This window comes from Aulonocara stuartgranti, assembly GCF_965226115.1.
Source record: "Aulonocara stuartgranti genome assembly, chromosome: 3".
NCBI classification, from domain to species: Eukaryota; Metazoa; Chordata; class Actinopteri; order Cichliformes; family Cichlidae; genus Aulonocara; species Aulonocara stuartgranti.
In genome coordinates this window covers 46,514,542-46,531,676 of record NC_138941.1, presented here as the reverse complement: position 1 = coordinate 46,531,676, position 17,135 = coordinate 46,514,542, and the positions used below count along the sequence as shown (strand labels likewise).

The 17,135-nt window shown below is 40.4% G+C and overlaps 1 protein-coding gene across 1 annotated transcript; it reads left to right on the top strand.

Annotated features, from left to right (window-relative positions):
* Positions 1 to 651: 651 nt before the first annotated feature.
* Positions 652 to 16,801, top strand: rab39bb (RAB39B, member RAS oncogene family b). Its single transcript, XM_082519928.1, has 4 exons — positions 652 to 1,133; positions 3,852 to 4,133; positions 10,495 to 10,675; positions 11,588 to 16,801. The coding sequence occupies exons 2-4, from the start codon at positions 3,919 to 3,921 to the stop codon at positions 11,831 to 11,833; spliced, it is 642 nt and encodes a 213-aa protein (XP_082376054.1). The 5' UTR covers positions 652 to 1,133; positions 3,852 to 3,918; the 3' UTR covers positions 11,834 to 16,801.
* Positions 16,802 to 17,135: the final 334 nt, after the last annotated feature.

Below are 17,135 nucleotides of genomic sequence, written 5' to 3'. Positions count from 1 at the left end.
ACACACACACACACACACACACACACACACACACACACACCGAGAGAGAGGGCGTTCTATTTGTTATTGCTTAAAACTACAACTCCCAGGTGCTGGAGCTTCTCACAGGCTGTTCCGTGACTGCGCAGTGGCACATAGACAGCGCAGTGAGTGTGCAGCTTCCATCTGGTGGCAATATTCTTCAATAAACAAATAAATTATTAATAATAATAATGAAAATACTCACAGTATTGTTTGTTTTTCCTCATCCATAAGTCATATTTTCAGTTAGTTTCCTCACAATTACGATCTAACAACCAAACATTTTGACTTTTTGGTCAAAATGTTGTTAGAGAAACTAACTTCTGTAAGTTTTTTCAATATTCAGGGTTTTTTTTTTTTTTTTTTGGTCTTTAAACTGTGCAAATAAAATTAGTCTTTGTGTGTTTTATTATCCGTTACTTTGATGACGTCAGCAGACTGTTACAGTACATAAATCCAGTTTTCCCTACATATAAGTAGGATGCTCTCTTACAGAGGCATAATGCAGCTTCTGGGCGTTAATATTATGATACATGGAGGTTTACTGTTATGTGCCCTCCCCTCTAAAAGCCGTGCCGCCTCCCGGTGTTGCGCCTCTGCACGCTCCTTTACGGTAGTGGTACTGATGCGGGATGAGTCAGGCTATATGATGCTGCTGCCATTTCATCAGCAGCGAAAGCCTCCAAACCCCGAGCAAACACAGAAACGATACCGCGGGATTTCCCTCTCACAGCCTCGTAGACATCCTCTCAGCTCGGAGGCTCGAAACAGAGTACAGAGGCCTGCTCGCAGTTTATTCGCGGCTCCGAGCGAAAGCGCAAGATCCCTTTTTTCTGGTCGCACCTGCACTTGGATGCGTTTTTCTCCTTTCAGCACTCAATCGGGCCTGACATTAAGGAGGAAGTCAGCCCTGAGTCCTCAGGGGCCTGCCGCTCACCAGCCTCTGTGATCCAGCTTCCACACAAACATCGAGGTTTCGCCGCTTTTGGGTTGTTTTTGCGGCTCCCTGAGCATCGATCCCCCGGACTAGCCTGTATCATGGAGCCCTCAGCAGCCTGAACAGCGTGACAAGAGCGACCATTCTGTCCCGAAGCACTCCACTGCTGCTCCAAGTAGGCTGTTTTCCTCTACTGTTTTATCTCCGTGTCTTTGTGGTGTCGCGATAAAAGCGATGGCTGATTAAACCGAAATGACTATTTCCAGGCCTTTAGATTGCTTTGCATGGATGTGATTGAAATTCATAATAGCAAGAAAAGTCGCCTTTGGAAGAAACATCGTTGTCTGTTGTTTGATAAACAACATCAAATCGATGATAAGTCGTGATTTTGCGCACAAACTCACCTCAAACACGGATAAATTTACGCAAATAAATAAATGAAGCAATGGGATCAATAACAACCCCCACCCCCCTACGCATGTAATCATGTCAGTCTGAACCGCAGCCATCTGTAAATGCCGGTTATGTGAAACCCTGCGTGTCGTGTCGAACCCACGAGCTGCCCATCCCGGCGCGAGAGCCCATCAGGCTGCTATTCAGCAGGGATTCAGCCTCTAATGTTTGCATACCTCCCGAGCTACGCAACCTGACTCCACAGAGACGCGCATGGGGTGATGGGAGGCCGCGTGCTCGCCTGATGGCCTGGTCGGGAACAGCTGTATTGTGAGGATCTGTAGGGGACAGGGCTGCTGTACAGAGAGCAGCATAGCTTATGTTATCAAATCCCTTAAGTCACATATTTCAGGAGACGTTTTGCCTCTTAAAAGAGAAAACAGAGCTGAATGGACTAAATAAACATAGTTCAGGATTGAATTACTATTTCAGTTTACATTTTTCTGCAAACCCTTAATGATCTGATATATTTAATGTCGTATACCATGTGCAGAATATGCATGAGTAAATATATACCTGTTCAACTGGCACATTAACAAGAATATCTAACCAGCAGCAGCTCAGTGCATTCAAGCATGTAGACGTGGTCAAGACAACCGGCCGAAGGTCAGACTGAGCATCAGAAAGAGAAAGAAAGGGGATTTAAGCGACTTTGAACATGGTGGTGTTGCTCGTGCCTGATGTTTGAGTATTTCAGAAACTGCTGGGATTTTCCCACACAGCCATCTTTAGGGTTTACAGAGCAGCGGCAGTTGTCTGCGTGAAAATGCCTTGTTGGTCAGAGGAGAATGATCAGAATGCTCAAATAACCACACGTTGCGAGCAGAAAAGCTTCTCTGAATGGTCTACAGCAGCAGAAGACCACATTGGATGTCACTCCTTACAGCTAAGAGCAGAAAACTGAGGCTGAAATCCACACAGTCACACAAACAACAGAAGACAGGGACAATAGAAGATTGAAAAGATGTTCTCTGCTTTGTGTCTTCATTTTTATGCTTTGACATTCAAATAATAAGGTCAGAATTTGGTGCAGACAACATGAAAGTATGGATCCATCACAGCTTGGATCACCAGTTTTGGATGATGGTGATGTAATGGTGTGCTGGATGTTTTCTTGACACCCTTTGGTCCCTTTAGTAGTCAGATTGTTACATTAATATATTTATTATATTATTTTAAGACATGCTTTAACATGTCACCACCTGTTTAGAGTGGTATTTGTTATTGTGTAGCAATCAGAATCGAATTTGGATCGAAGAATTATTTTGTATGAGAAGTGGCATGGAGCAAAGAGCAGATAATTACATTTGAAAGGTAGAGGAGTCAAAATAAAGTCACACGAACTATTGGAAACATTGGGCACATTTCAAAACCCCATCTATAACTGAAGAACTTAAATGTAGTTAGTTACCTGTGACTGGTTTAATTATAGCTGCAAGAAAAATCAGTCCAATCAAAGCAGTTGGTTATATTTGTAATTATATCCCCCCCCCCCCCCCCCCCTCTGAAAAAAGCAGGCTTTGATTAAATCAACAGTTGATGCCATCAAGTGACTAAAGAAGCGTAAGAGGATTCCTCCTTATACCCTGTGGTGTTAATCATATCACACAGGCATGTGAGCAAATTACCAGTCGAAGGTAGCGACAATAGCTAACAATATCAACAGTATTGATATTGTTAGCTTATGTTTCTATTTGTTTATTCCTGCTCTGTCCACTCTGCTGTTTCTCATCTAATCTTATCTTATGTGCTCATTGCCTCTCACTCAGTGCTGCAGAAATGAGCCCTAAAGCCCAGAAACATGTTTCTGGGCCTGCAATCTTAAAACAGATGTTTACAATCCTCTTGAGTTTGTTCATATTAACCGTGGAAAGTGAAAAATACCAGGTTATAATATAAAAAGTCTACAAATGAACAATTAAAAAAAACACCACTGGACGTCCATTTACATCATATGTGGCCACAGAAGTAAAAGTAAAAGTCATCTTACTTCCTGCGCTTGGATTAAGGCTTCAAAAATTATAGCTGTGTGAGTTTGTGAAGATAATCCTGCAGAATGAGACTTGTAAATATCGCAACCTTTTATTAATTTTAGTGATTATTTCTTGTGATTATCCCCAAAAATCCCATCGACTTTTCATCAAGGGAGCCCGGGTATTTCTAAGTATCCAGGCTGGTCTGCAAAAACCCTCCAAAACTCATTATTTTGTCACCCTGTGGGAGCTTGGACATTGCAGCTCAAAGAACAGGAAGTGAAGGGTCAGATGGTAGCATTTGGTTTGCAAAGAAACAACCACGCTTAAACCAAGAAGAACAGTAAGATGTGCACTTAAACAAACAATCTAATGTTGTTTGTTGATTCCTCTCTTCCCTCGCCTCCTCCCTCCCTCCCTCTCTCTCTCCCTCCCTCTGTCTCTCTCTCATGTTTGTGCACCAACAGCTCGTACCACAGCAAGTAGACCAACACTTACAAGCGCACCGGGGAGAGCTGCAGACCAAGCTAAGTCATGGAGGCAATATGGCTCTATCAGTTCCGGCTGATCGTCATCGGGGACTCCACGGTGGGAAAGTCATGTCTGATCCGGCGGTTCACGGAGGGTCGCTTCGCCCAAGTGTCCGACCCGACCGTCGGGGTGGACTTCTTCTCCCGCCTGGTGGAGATCGAGCCGGGCAAGAGGATCAAGCTGCAGATCTGGGACACCGCTGGTCAGGAGCGCTTCAGGTAAGTGTGTGTCTGGAGCTTTACAACGAGTCTGCGTTTAATGTGGTGTTATTTCCTTTACATCTTTATGGAAATATTATTTAAATTTACTGGAGGTGACGCATGGTAATTTAAGAATATTTGTTTAGCAGGAGAGGATGCGTTTATATGCAGCAGAAATAGTGACATGTGTGCAGGGTGTGTCAGGAGCTATCAGTGTTGTGGTTTGTGTCGTTTTGGGTAATTAAGAACCATGTAAGCGCTCAGAACTAGACAAACACAGCCTGGATGTCTCAGAACGTGAACCAGCAATAATTTGCACAGGGAAAGCTGGCATTCAAATGAGCTCCAGGGTCATGTGCTCAGAGAAAACAACCAGAGCGTTTGTTTCTAAAAAGAAAACAGTTGCAGGTGTTGCTAAAACCTGATAGTCGTCATTTTGGTGCTCCAGGCGACTCTGAAGTGAAGTGAACTGCCTTTACAGAGAAAAAAAGCTCTCAGTTTTTTTTCAGATGGTGTGTTTACATGGTCATAGTCAGATTACACAAACCTATGGTGTGTAATATGGTGTAATAAAGGTGTAATAAAGGAGAAAGAACAAAGAGTAGTTTAGTAGTTAACACAGGTCCCACAGTGCTGCAAACTACTTCCAGAGGTGCAATCACATACAGAAATGCAAATAGTGGCTGTTGTTGTCGTGTCCCAGTATCCCCTCCTTAGTTCCCAATCCCTGTTGTGGTCATTTTTTTCCAGAAAAACACATTTGTCGATTTCTTTTTTACATTCCCGCACGTCCAATAGTTTCGACAATCCCCTTCCAGGAAATTGCTGACAACAGCGAGGCTGCTGTTGTTATTCTTTCACTGATAAGTTCAAAAACTGTGATGAGAAAATACCCAGAAATGCACAGGAGGAATCAACAGGACTGAACAGGTCAATCACAGTAGTTGCAGACTGCATAACTGTACTTTGCTGCGTATTTTCAGAGAGCATGCCAGTGTAGGGGTTTGCAGTTATGACCTGGATTTAACACCAAAGTATTAAACCTCTCTCAGACTGATTGAGATAGGGAAATTATTTTTAACTAATGAAAGAGTTAAACACACATTTTATTAAATGGGAGTCTTTGAAATGCCAAGTATGTCATGTAAAATGTACATGTAAAAATATGTAACTGACTAGGAAGCCAGCGTTTAATATGCATCCTGCGATTAAAGCTGAGATTTTCATGCTGAATGTCCTGACACAAGCCCAAAGTGAACCAGGGAGCTTTGGGTTATTAAGTCAATTTGTAAACAAGTATGCACTTATTTATTTTATTTAAGGAATCAAGCGATCAGCAAGTCTGTTGTAGCTGAAATGCGATGACCAATTTAAATTTTTATTTCAATCATTTCAATTTACTCATTTTATTAAAATCTTTATATTTTTAAGTGTTTTTATTTCTCATGCACACTCTGAAGTTTTCTAGTGTTCATTTGAACTGTCACATCATCTTTCAAATGTCTGTGTGCCAAGCTAATTGATCAAAATGTTGATTTAATATGTTAGATTAAAGATGTTTCTCCATCAGAACAGAACCTAGAGTACATGAAGGGTAAAAAAGGGTAACGCATAGCTATAATAATGTATGCCTCATAGCGGGAAAGCACTTTCACACATGCACGCACACACACAGCACAGCTCATCATCCTAACAGAAGAGGACCGGTCTCACCTGTCACCATGATGAAAATCTCTATAGCAACCGCAGCAAGTCCCTCCGAGAACGAAGGATGTCTCAGACCTTTTTCAGCCCGAACACCACGAGGCCTTTTCCTAGAAATAAATCTGTGATACAGTGACTTTTCTTAGAAGCACTTCACACAGATAAGTAGCACTTCACTTCTCAGATGATTTCCTTTGAATTTATGTATCATGAAATCAGTTTTTAGTTTCGTATGCTAGCAATCAGATTTTCTCTAATATAATATAATATAATATAATATAATATAATATAATATAATATAATATAATATAATATAATATAATATAATATAATAAAAAACAGTAAGCCATTCTCTGACAGGTTTATGAAAGTGTGTTTGGTGAGAAAAAAGAACAGCATTTGAGAATATGGACAATTTTGACTTTGTGTTATTGGTTTTTGGATGAGAGCTGTGATGTCCGTGACACAACCTAGTTGATTATCTTTCAACTTAGGATATTGAAAAACTTTAAAGTCGTGGAGGAGCTGGCAGCAGTGCACTCAGTGAAAGAGACAACAACAGGAAGTGATTTGTTAATGGGGCTAAGTCCAGGCTTAGATAGGCTTGGGCCGCAATAGGATAACTGGCAGGTGTTATGATCAATATGTCTATAAATCTGGGAAAAATGTCCGACAATTTGAGTTGCGTGCAAGATAAAGTGACTAACAACTGAATACGGCACTGAATAAAAGATAGTTTGTTACACTTTTGATGGGGGAGGAGACTGAACATGGTGACATAGGCTGCCACACAGCTGTCAGGTGGCTCAGCCTGAGCAAAGAGTGTGGAAACTGAGAGCAGAATTTCAAGAGTTTGTTGAGAAGAAGAAAGTCAAAGACATCCTAGAGCTCAAATGCAGAATGGAAAGACTAAAGACCTAAAAACCATATTTGCATTTGAAATGCTCATGACGAGGTTGTAGCTTCTTCAAAGCTAGTTGGAGAACAGCATTTTTATTCACATGCCAACAGTGAAGATGCTTCATGTTCTCCTTGAAGAAGTTTTATAAATCGAGATATAGATCCTCTCTCAGTGATGTTTTCCCACAAGGATCCAACTCAGATATTGAACCTGACTTTAATGCACTTGTTGAAGCCTGTCAATTGGTAGACCCACAAAACCCCTATACAGGAAGTTGATTTCGGCGCTCTGATAAAGAAAAGTCTTGATCCCGGATCCTGTGAGTCTTTCCCAGTAGATAATGCAGGGTTCTTCAGCTGATGTGGATGAAGGGACTCGTCCAGCCTGACTGCCTTGAACAAGCAGGTGTCTTCCCTGCTTGTCCTGGTATGAAAAAACTCAAGTAGCCTTGCAGGTCAAATTTATCAGGAATTTCCTTTGAGTCTTGGCAAAGGATAAGCACACAAAAAAGAGAATAATCAGATTACATGAATTCTACTTATTGAAGTAACTCACTCTAAGCTAATGTTCATGTTGTTCCTATCTTTGGAACAGAGGTTGGTGGTGAGATGGACACTTCCAGCACTGAAGATGTGCTTAGTGCTCTGTTAATGGTAATAATCAGGAATGCAGGATTCCTTGATAAGTCCCACATCTTCACAGAGGAAACCTTGAAAGTCTTGAGAATCTGCAATCCACTTGGAAAATGATTAAAGTCCAAATCCTTCACAGAATTATAATCCAACATGGCAAAGATGATGATGAGCAGAAATAAAGCCAAATCCAAGTCCGATCTGTAAGTCCAGTCCACCATAGCGCTTCTGCTGGAATTTCCAACGGTGAACTTCTGGAACTGCTCATCTCGCAGGGCGCCAGAGACGGACCCAGAACGCCTCCTGGCATCCCAGTTTATTCTTTGTCAAGTGCCCACTCACTCCACTTCTCTCTATAATAACTAGTCAACCAATCAGGTGTTTACATAAGATTCACTGATCTTCAGCCCCACCTTATCACTCACTCTTTATCTCTCTCTTTAAGTATGGAAAATGTCATTACATTGGAACAAGTCACCCACATGAGCCCACATGCATACTGTACTTACTAAAGGTGTATTAATCAGCTGGTAATATTAATTTTATAGCACTGTGTATCTGCCAACATTTATAAAATCAGTAGGTACAAAGAGGCTTGAGGCTGAAAACTATGAACAGAGGAGATGGACAGATGAACTGTTTCCTTTGTTTTTCCCCTATAATTGTTGGTAATAACAGAAATAGAGGACATTATCAGCCTAATAATTTATCTACATGCAGCAAACAAGAATTTAATCATAAATTTATTCATTTGTCACTTGTTTGTCTGGTTATCAGTGGCACAGACTGCACCCAGATAATCCTTCAGTTATTACACTATGGTTGACTAAAGTAGCTGTTTTAGGAAAATATTTAAAAGCCACTATTTTGGGAACTTGTGACGCAGCAGTCCTTGCTTGTTTTAATCCACCACACAGTCCTCTGTTCACTTCTTCTCCACCAGCGATGCAGATCTCTTAGTCATTGTTGTTTCATCTGCGTGGTTCTTGCTTCTAAAAATACATATAAACTATGTGTGTGTCCGATCAAATGAATCACTCTCCGGCTCAGGTTTTTCTGCTATCCACTCCTCCTCTCTTACTGTCTCCTCTCTGTCAGCAACTCCTCCCTTCTTCCTCTTTCAAAACACGTCTCTCTTTCCGTCTCCAGCTTAAGCCTCTAATTGTCCTTCCAGTTATATTTATATTCGCATGCAGTCTGTGAGGAAGAGAGAGAGACGTCATGAGGCAGTCGATGTGTCCCTGCGTGCATGCAGGTTGTCGCATCTCGTCAAAATCTAGCAGCACTTTTCCTCCCTGTCAGATTGCGTAGAGGAGTTACAGTTATATAAACCACAAATCCAGTTTCCACTTGGTATTAAAATGATACCCTAATGACACCTCCATCTTCCTCTGCGTTCACACCTCCTTTCGTTAGGTTTATCTGTTTTATTACTAATATGGCTTATTTTTCTATTCATCCTGAACATATAATGGGTATGTTTATTTTTAAAATCAAGAGAAAAATGTATAAAGTGCAGGGTGTTTGTGATCTACAAGCTGCGTGTCTGGCTAACCAGCTTAACTGCTGCATCAAAGACTTTTAATGTTTTTTGAGGTAGACGAAAAATCGCTGCAGGAATAATTTGTAATTAATGTATTTCACACAGTAGTTCTGGATTTTTAGCAGTTCACTACAAATGTTTATACAATCCAAACTAAGGACAGTGTTACCCAAGATGAGTTATCCAATATGTCCTGTCTGTTCTTAGTTTTTTTCTGTTGAAACTTTTTAATAAAAATAGTTTAAGAATATATTAATAGTTGCTTACACAGACCCAGAGATTCCCCGACCGGCTGTGAGTAGTTGTTGGAGGTTGTTTTGCAGGTACAGTAGTGCAAAATTGGTATGTAGTGCTGCACCGAAATCCTCCTTGCAGCTGCTTTGGTCACCACCTGATTGCTGTGGTTGCCTGTAGTTTGCATGGAAGACTCTACTCACCATGCAGGGGAAACTGTGAAAAGTGTGCTGCAGTAAATTTGAAGGAAAAACTTTTATTTGAATGATGAATTTCTAAGTTTCACTACAGCTTGGGGAGTAAATGACGAGCGTCTGCAAACAAATTGGTACCTTTGAGCAAAACTACAGGCAACCATGTTAGCTAACAGGCGAGCCAGGATACAGCAGTCTTCTGTACCTACAAAGCTGTTTTAAAATAAATCTGCTGAAAACATTAAAATGTAATTTAGTGTTAAATAAATCCACGGAGCTAAAAGGTGCTTAAATAACTAACTTGCTACAGTTTCTAAATTTAGCCTCATTTATTAAAATTACAATCAGTGTTTAAAACAATTTGCTGAAACAGTGATGTTACACCCTCGGTCACAACTGGTGTTGAAGTGATTTCTGTACACAACAATGATCCTGACTCACAGTCTATTAAAAAATTACATATATTTTTTGCACTAAGAAAGTTAAATGCTGTTGAAACCAGATTTGATGTCTCCTCTCCATCATCAAGGCTTTGTGAATGTAATAAATGTAGTTATTAAGACTATTTCTCATTTTACTCTTAACTCATCTGCATCACACATGTGATCAAAATGGTTAGCAAGAGAAAACTTATCTGTTAAAGTGATTATAAATGGCTTGTTTGCATGCTAATGCTAGCTCTGTTTCCATGCAAAGCAGATTGTAACTGCTCTAAGAACTCCTGTCACTTTCCTGTCGAAGACCAGAGGTTTATCCACAATATGCAACTGTAAGCTGCTACTGACTACAATAGCTTGACTGCAAGCAGAGTTAATCCTGCTTCCAGAGATGATTACCAGCTTCGACCACAAGATCGCAGTGATTTTAGGATTGGATACAGTTGAATACAAGACTTATGAGAAAACACAGAGATGAAAATAGATTTTTACATTTTTATTTATTTGTAAATTTTGCTGGACAAGCAGAACTTGCTTTGCTTGACCAACAGAACTCGATTTATTTTCTTTGTGAACTTCATACATGTTCTTTGCAAACAGAAAGTATATCCACTGGCCACTGCTTTATCTGTTTAACTTCATATAATCAAATTCTTGTGCGTTTATTATAGTTGGTGAAATAACTGCATGTAGGATTATGTTAAATGCTTCCCTCTATTTTATGTCCTTTCCAGGTCTATTACCAGGGCTTACTACCGTAACTCTGTGGGTGGGCTTCTCCTCTTTGACATCACCAATCGCCGATCTTTCCAGAATGTCCATGACTGGCTGGAGGAGGCTCGTAGTCATGTCCAGCCACATAGCATCGTATTTCTATTGGTGGGCCACAAGTGTGATCTGGAGGCACAGCGGCAGGTGTGTACACTGTAAAGTAGATTAAAACTGGATCAAAACAAGCACTTTCCCCTGTTGTGAAAGGTTACGCACTATGCAATACAACAAAGTCACAGTTTTGAAAATAACTTTTTTGTTCACATTTATTTATTTGTTTTTGTTTGCACTTATTTTGTTCAGAGGCACAGTTTATTGTCTTGGGTCAGTAGGCAGACAGAAATAAAAATATATCCCCTCTGAAAATTAGACAGCATAACACCACATCTACATTAATATCCCACCATCGTGAGAGCAGGAATAAAATGAAATGAACGAGGAAATTATGCAACATTTCCCATATTAGCCACTTACCCCTATCTTGATCTGCCCACTTTCATAACTTTGTGTTAGAGGGCTCGTTTACCAGTTTTTCAGTTGCCATCATAAATTGGTCAATAATGCTTCAGCTTTATTTTGTAACAGGACTGAACAGTCATTATCTGTGAGTGTGGAATCAGGCCTATCAGCAGAATAACACACTTCAGAGTAACTGGAGACTCTGTGACCTTTGGAATGAAATAGATGATACATGTAAAATTAAAAATTTAAACTGTTCTGTGCAATATGCAATATCAGTGCGCTCAAGTTCAAGGAGTGTTTTAGCCTCTTATTGGTTTGGGATTTTTAGTTGTGCTGGGTTAGCTTAGGGCATGTCACAATATGATGCATAATAATGTCTTGATGTGGAAATATGCAGCTGAAGTAGTCACTCAAATTTGACTTTGTGTGCGAATGGCAGTCCAATCCAATAAAAACCTACAGCTTGTCTTCTTAGTCCTTGCACTTCCTGATAAGACCATTTGTTGTTGAATTGCTGTCGTGGCACTCAAATGTGTTTTACAGCCACTACAGGAGATAGCGTCATTAACTCACTTAGCTCATTTGATCTTGTAGGTGACCCGCCAAGAAGCAGAGAAACTGGCTGGGGCGTATGGGATGCGCTATGTTGAGACGTCAGCCCGTGACGCCATCAATGTGGAACACGCCTTCACTGAGCTGACCAGAGACATCTTCGCCCTGGTTCGGTCTGGTGACATCACCATCCAGGAGGGCTGGGAGGGTGTGAAGAGTGGGTTTGTGCCCAATGTGGTTCACTCATCCGAGGAAGTGACCAAGAGTGACCGCCGCTGTCTCTGTTGATCTGGGAAGACTGAAGATAGGGGAGTGAAGTGGATCAGAGAGGGGTAGCTGACGGACTGAGGTGTCAGCCCTCTGACTGAAAACTGGTGGTAACCCTCGTTGTTCTTTCTTAGAAAAGACACAGAAAGGGATGTTTGGCATATTTTAACAAAAAGGCTGGTAGATCATGGAGAAGAACACCTTGAATGTGGGTGTAAGACTAAAAATGGTTGCGCCCATTAAAGATGCTCATTTGAGGGCTCCCTTTTCTTTTGTTTTGGGCTTCTTTCCTGAATAAACCTCCCTTGCAAAAGCCTTAGAAAGATGATCCATTTCATGTTTCTTCCTCCGTTTAAGTCTTCGGTCACCTCTCTGCTCCCTAGCCTTCTCCTCTCAATATGCAATTACACGATCGCACTGAAAGCTATCACTCCTACGTTAGTGTCCAACATCTTTTTCAGCATTTTCAGTGTAGTGTACTTAGATTCAACCTCATTGATTATTTGATTAGCATCTACAGTACTGTGCCAAAATCTTGAGTCAGCCTAATGTTTTAAATATTGTGTTTGGAAAATAGGAAATAGTTGCAATAATGTCCTAAAATGTGCAAATACACAATCCCAAGACTATCCCACTCTGCTTCAGTTATGTTAAGATCCGTGCACTGGGGAGGCCAGTCCATGACTGATATTGCTCCACTGTGTACTTTTCTATCCGGGTATATTTGTACTGCATAGGAAGTGCTTTTGGGATCATTGTCATGCTGAAAATGCAGATGCTTTCCAGATGATATTGAGTGGTGGATCATAGCATTTATTTTGAAAAAATCTCCAACACCACTGGCTGAACTGCAGCCCCAAACCATGGCAGAGCCTCCATCATGTTTTACTGATGGCTCTTGGCACTCACTGTTGTACTTCTCTACTGATGTCCTTTGCACATGTGAGAATTTGAACCAAAAATGTGAAATTTGGATTCAATGGTCAATAGTTCAGTGGCTTAACAACAACCCCCCCACCCCTGAAAGACCTTCAGAAAGGCTGGACAACTATTGCTCGAGACCACATAAAAAAATGACAAGAAAATCTGGCTCCATGAAAGCAAAACATAGAGAAATGAGAGGCTACTCAAGATTTCTGCACATTACTCTATCTCCACTTTCAACCATCAAAGCTCAATGGAGACGTCCTGGAGGTCCTAAATATATAAAACGTGATTTTGTTGCTATTTTATTTGACTTTGAAGCAGTTTAGGCCTCCTGTAAGCTCAGTGACATTGACTACATGGTTACATCCACTATCATTTTGCTAAACACCATACTGCACATCCAGTTTCTAATGGACTCCTCAAGCAAGAAAAGTCAACGTGTACAGCTGTGTAACCCAGGTGGATTCTTGTAAAAATTTTGTGCTGGTTTACCTTTCAATGAGACACTTTTTAATGGTGGATTAACAGGAGTGAAATGGAGCCAAACAGCACCTTAGTAACCAAGTTCGTCTTAAATGTGGTACCATTTGGGGCATTTGAAGAAGGAAAACAAGCGACCTAGGCAAAAGAAACAGATACATTGGAAAGAGATGCATTGAAGGGAAATGGACTCCACAAAAGAACCACATTACCCACAATGCAAGACGAGACAGACAGAACTGAAGCTTCTAATACAGGGGATACTATTTTTTTTTCTGAGCAAGTAGTATACAATTTTTTTAATGTGTGTGGGTAAGTGTATCATATCTAACTTTTGTTTTTAATTTAACACAAAGCTTCAAGTGGATGTCACTGCCATGATTACTTGAGTTATACTATTTATAAGATGGCCATGAGGGTAGATTTAAAACAAAGGGGAACATTTGAGATCTCAAATGACTATATTTCAAACATTCTGAATTTGAATGTGGATATATAATCATTCAAATGTTGTTAAAATATGTTTATGTGTGACCTAGAGGTTTAAGAACGTGAAGTTTTAGCCACATTTAGCCCAATTTTACTATAATTTTAATCTTGATGCAAAATTCAGTATTTGTGGGTTACTTGAATGATTAAATCACAGCTGTCTGCTTTATGTTATATTTATTTTTGAGGGATACCTTTAGTAAATTTCTTTAAAAGGCTTAAATAATAAATAATTACATCATCATTAAGACCAGAGGTACAGCTACTTTGCCATGAATGGAAATACTGACCTAACTACAATAACAAATTTTTATTTCTGCACATTTTTGTACAACTTAAGCGCGAAATAAGATGTTAACGTTTTGCACAGAGACTAGCTTTCACCCTATTTTGACTGCTAAGCTAAGCTAACAGCTGCTAGCCTCATCGGTCCTTTGACTGAACATATTCTGCAAAAAAACCGATTGCTTTTAAAGTAATTTTACTCTTAAATTAATATTATTATTTTACACTATTAGTTTTTTTTTAAAATACCAGACAACAAACAAAACAGTGAGTAGAGAAAATCAGCAGGTAACCTTTTTGCCATTTATATGACATGTTCTGCAGAAATCAGCACTGGACTAAATATAATACTCTGCTTACCCTGACCTACATACCCACACCAGTCACTTTGTTAGGTACACTTGTTCAGATACCCGTTAATGAAAATATTTAACCAGCCAATTGTGTTGCAAAAATGCAATGCATTTTAGGTGTGTAGACACGGTCAAGACAACCTGCTAAAGTATAAACTGAGTGTGTTAATAAAATAAAGATATCTGATCCCAACATAGGGTTGGAGTTACATGTTAGACTGCCTTTAGTGTGCACTATGAGAATGGGAGAGAAAGTTAATTTGACTTTGAACATGGCATAGTTGTTGCTGCCATGTAGACCATCTGATTATTTCTGTTGCTCTACTGAGTTTATAGAGATTGATGAGTGTGGCGGGGCGTGGCCTGCGGTGCCGTGCAGAGGAGGCGGACGCACCGCCACAATGAGAAAAAGAGAAAATATCCAGTGAGCTTGAGTGAAAATGCCTTGTTGAAGTCAGAGCTCAGAGGAAAATGGACAGACTGCTTCGAGCTCACAGGAATTCAACAGTAAACCACCCGGTACAACCAAAGGATGCAGAAGACCATCTCTAAATGATCAGTGTGGAGTACAGCAGCAGAAGACCACACTGGCTGCCATTTTTGTAGACTAAGAACAGTAAGATAAGGTTACAATCCACACAGGCAAAGTTAGATGATAGAAAATTCGAAAACTGCTACCTGGTCTGATGAGTCTTTATATCTTTTGTGAGATCCGTATGGTAGGGTCCCAATTTGCCATAAATGACAGGAAAGCATGGATCCACCCTGCCTTGTTTTAACGGTTCAGACTGGTCGTCGTGTAATGGTGTGGGGGATATTTTCTTAGAGTTGTACAATGAGATACAGAGCATCTCCTACTCATGCTGGGGGGGGGGGGGCGACACAGTTCTGCAGCGCTATATACATATGGATAGTATTAACAGAGGGAAGTAGTAGTAGGGGGGATGGAACACCACGGCCCACCTGAATACTGTTACTGACCACGACCATCTCTTTATGTCCCATCTTCTGATGGCTGCTTCCAACAGGATAACACACCATGTCACAAAGATCAGATCATCTCAAACTGGTTTCTTGAACATTTCAATGAGTTCACTGCACTCAAATGGCCTCCATAGTCTCCAGATTTCAGCCCAACAGAGCTCCTTTGGGATGTGGTGGAACGGGAGATTCTCATTATGGATTTGCAGACGACAAATCTGCAGCAACTGTGTGATGCTGTCATGTTAATATGAACCAAAATCTCTGAGTACTGTTTCCAGCACCTTGTTGAATCTATGCCACGAAGAATTAAAACTAGGAAGGTGTACCCAATAAAGTGGCTGGTGAGTGTATATGAGTGTAATTAAAGCCATTTTAAACACGGAGAAGGAACATATTGACGGTTATAGGGTTCTTAGCAATTAAATGTACCTTAAAATACTCATCTAAAGAACCTGGATTGTTTGGTGTACATGTAGATATCTATATATCATTTTGAAAAATTTCCATTTTTTTCCCCTCTCTGTCTCTTCTGTGTAACTAGGATGCTGCTGTAGATGTAGGAAACTTATGGTTTGATTAAATGTTTTACTCTGGTTGTCTGTTAACCAGATATACATTCCTGCTATGATCACAGCACTGATTATTCTTTTTCTTTTGTTTTTTAAATGAATGAGCATTACAGTCCTCTGTCGGCCAGTGAGGATAAGTATATGTCTTCATTTTCTCACATTGTATGCCTTCTTTTTAAGTGTTTCCAAAGAGTTTTGTGTCTGTCATTTTATTTTTACATGAATGTATCGTTAAGGGGGATTTTACACTGAGTTGTCCTATTAGAGTAATAATTTCGAGTCAAAGCAAAACACTCCTCTGAAAGCTTTGAAAAGTGATGTACATGTTTTGAGAGTTTATGAGAAACTATTCTAATTATAATAACCCATTTCCACAGCTATACACACTGCATTATTCCTCATTGAAGTGAGTGAAAAGCTGTCGCCAGACGGAAAAGATCGATCTTCAGAAAAGTCCTTACAGGAATAATAAAAAACGCCTGAGCGCTCTCTCCCTGATGTCCTCCTGTTTTTGAAATGTTTCATCTCACAACCGCTTTAAGAAGTGTTTCCTTCCTCTGCCTTGCTGAATCATTAGGGACTGGAATTGAGAACCGGTTCTTGTAGAAAACTGGTTCCCAGTAGTCCAAGTCTGCCTTTCTATCGTTCCCACATATTGGTTCTTGCACTCTTGCCATGATCAGCTGATTCCTGTTCGCAGATCTTTTCTCTTCTACTAAGAGAAAGATCTTAGAGATGTGTGTCCTCATTAGGGATTTGTGTTGGTATGTGGGGTCTACTCTTATGTTATTACATCATCATTAAGACCTTTACTCTTTACAGAGTAAAGGCCCTTTCACATCGGACACGCATGCACTGCGCCAAAATTAGCGTGGCACTGGCCGCTGTGCTTTGCTTGTATGTATTTTTTTGTGGAGGCTCTGCGTGTACTAGATGCGCCCGCTACTTGTCATTTCAAAACATGTATCGCTCTGCCTTTGTATCCTCTACGAGAGTTTGTGTTGTATTATGCTCAAAGTTCCCAAGAGGATTTCATTGAGTCGACAGTTTAGAAGGTTTTCGTGGGTTTTAGTCTCCTGTGTGTGCTGCTCCTCCTCATGGGTGCCGAAAGCTTCGTCAGCAGATGCTTTCTAGCTTTTAGACCGGCATGACTGGAGAGACAGAGTACAGGTTTTCATCTACTTCCACATGAAGAAGAGCATAAAGTCTGCAGGTTACAGCTCCAGCACAGTTTGT

Bases quoted from the DNA above. Each gene is read 5' to 3' on its own strand.
- rab39bb (XM_082519928.1), top strand. From the start codon at position 3,919: ATGGAGGCAATATGGCTCTATCAGTTCCGGCTGATCGTCATCGGGGAC. The intron at 4,134-10,494 runs GTAAGTGTGTGT...TGTCCTTTCCAG, and splicing joins GCTGGTCAGGAGCGCTTCAG to GTCTATTACCAGGGCTTACT. The intron at 10,676-11,587 runs GTGTGTACACTG...TTGATCTTGTAG, and splicing joins ATCTGGAGGCACAGCGGCAG to GTGACCCGCCAAGAAGCAGA.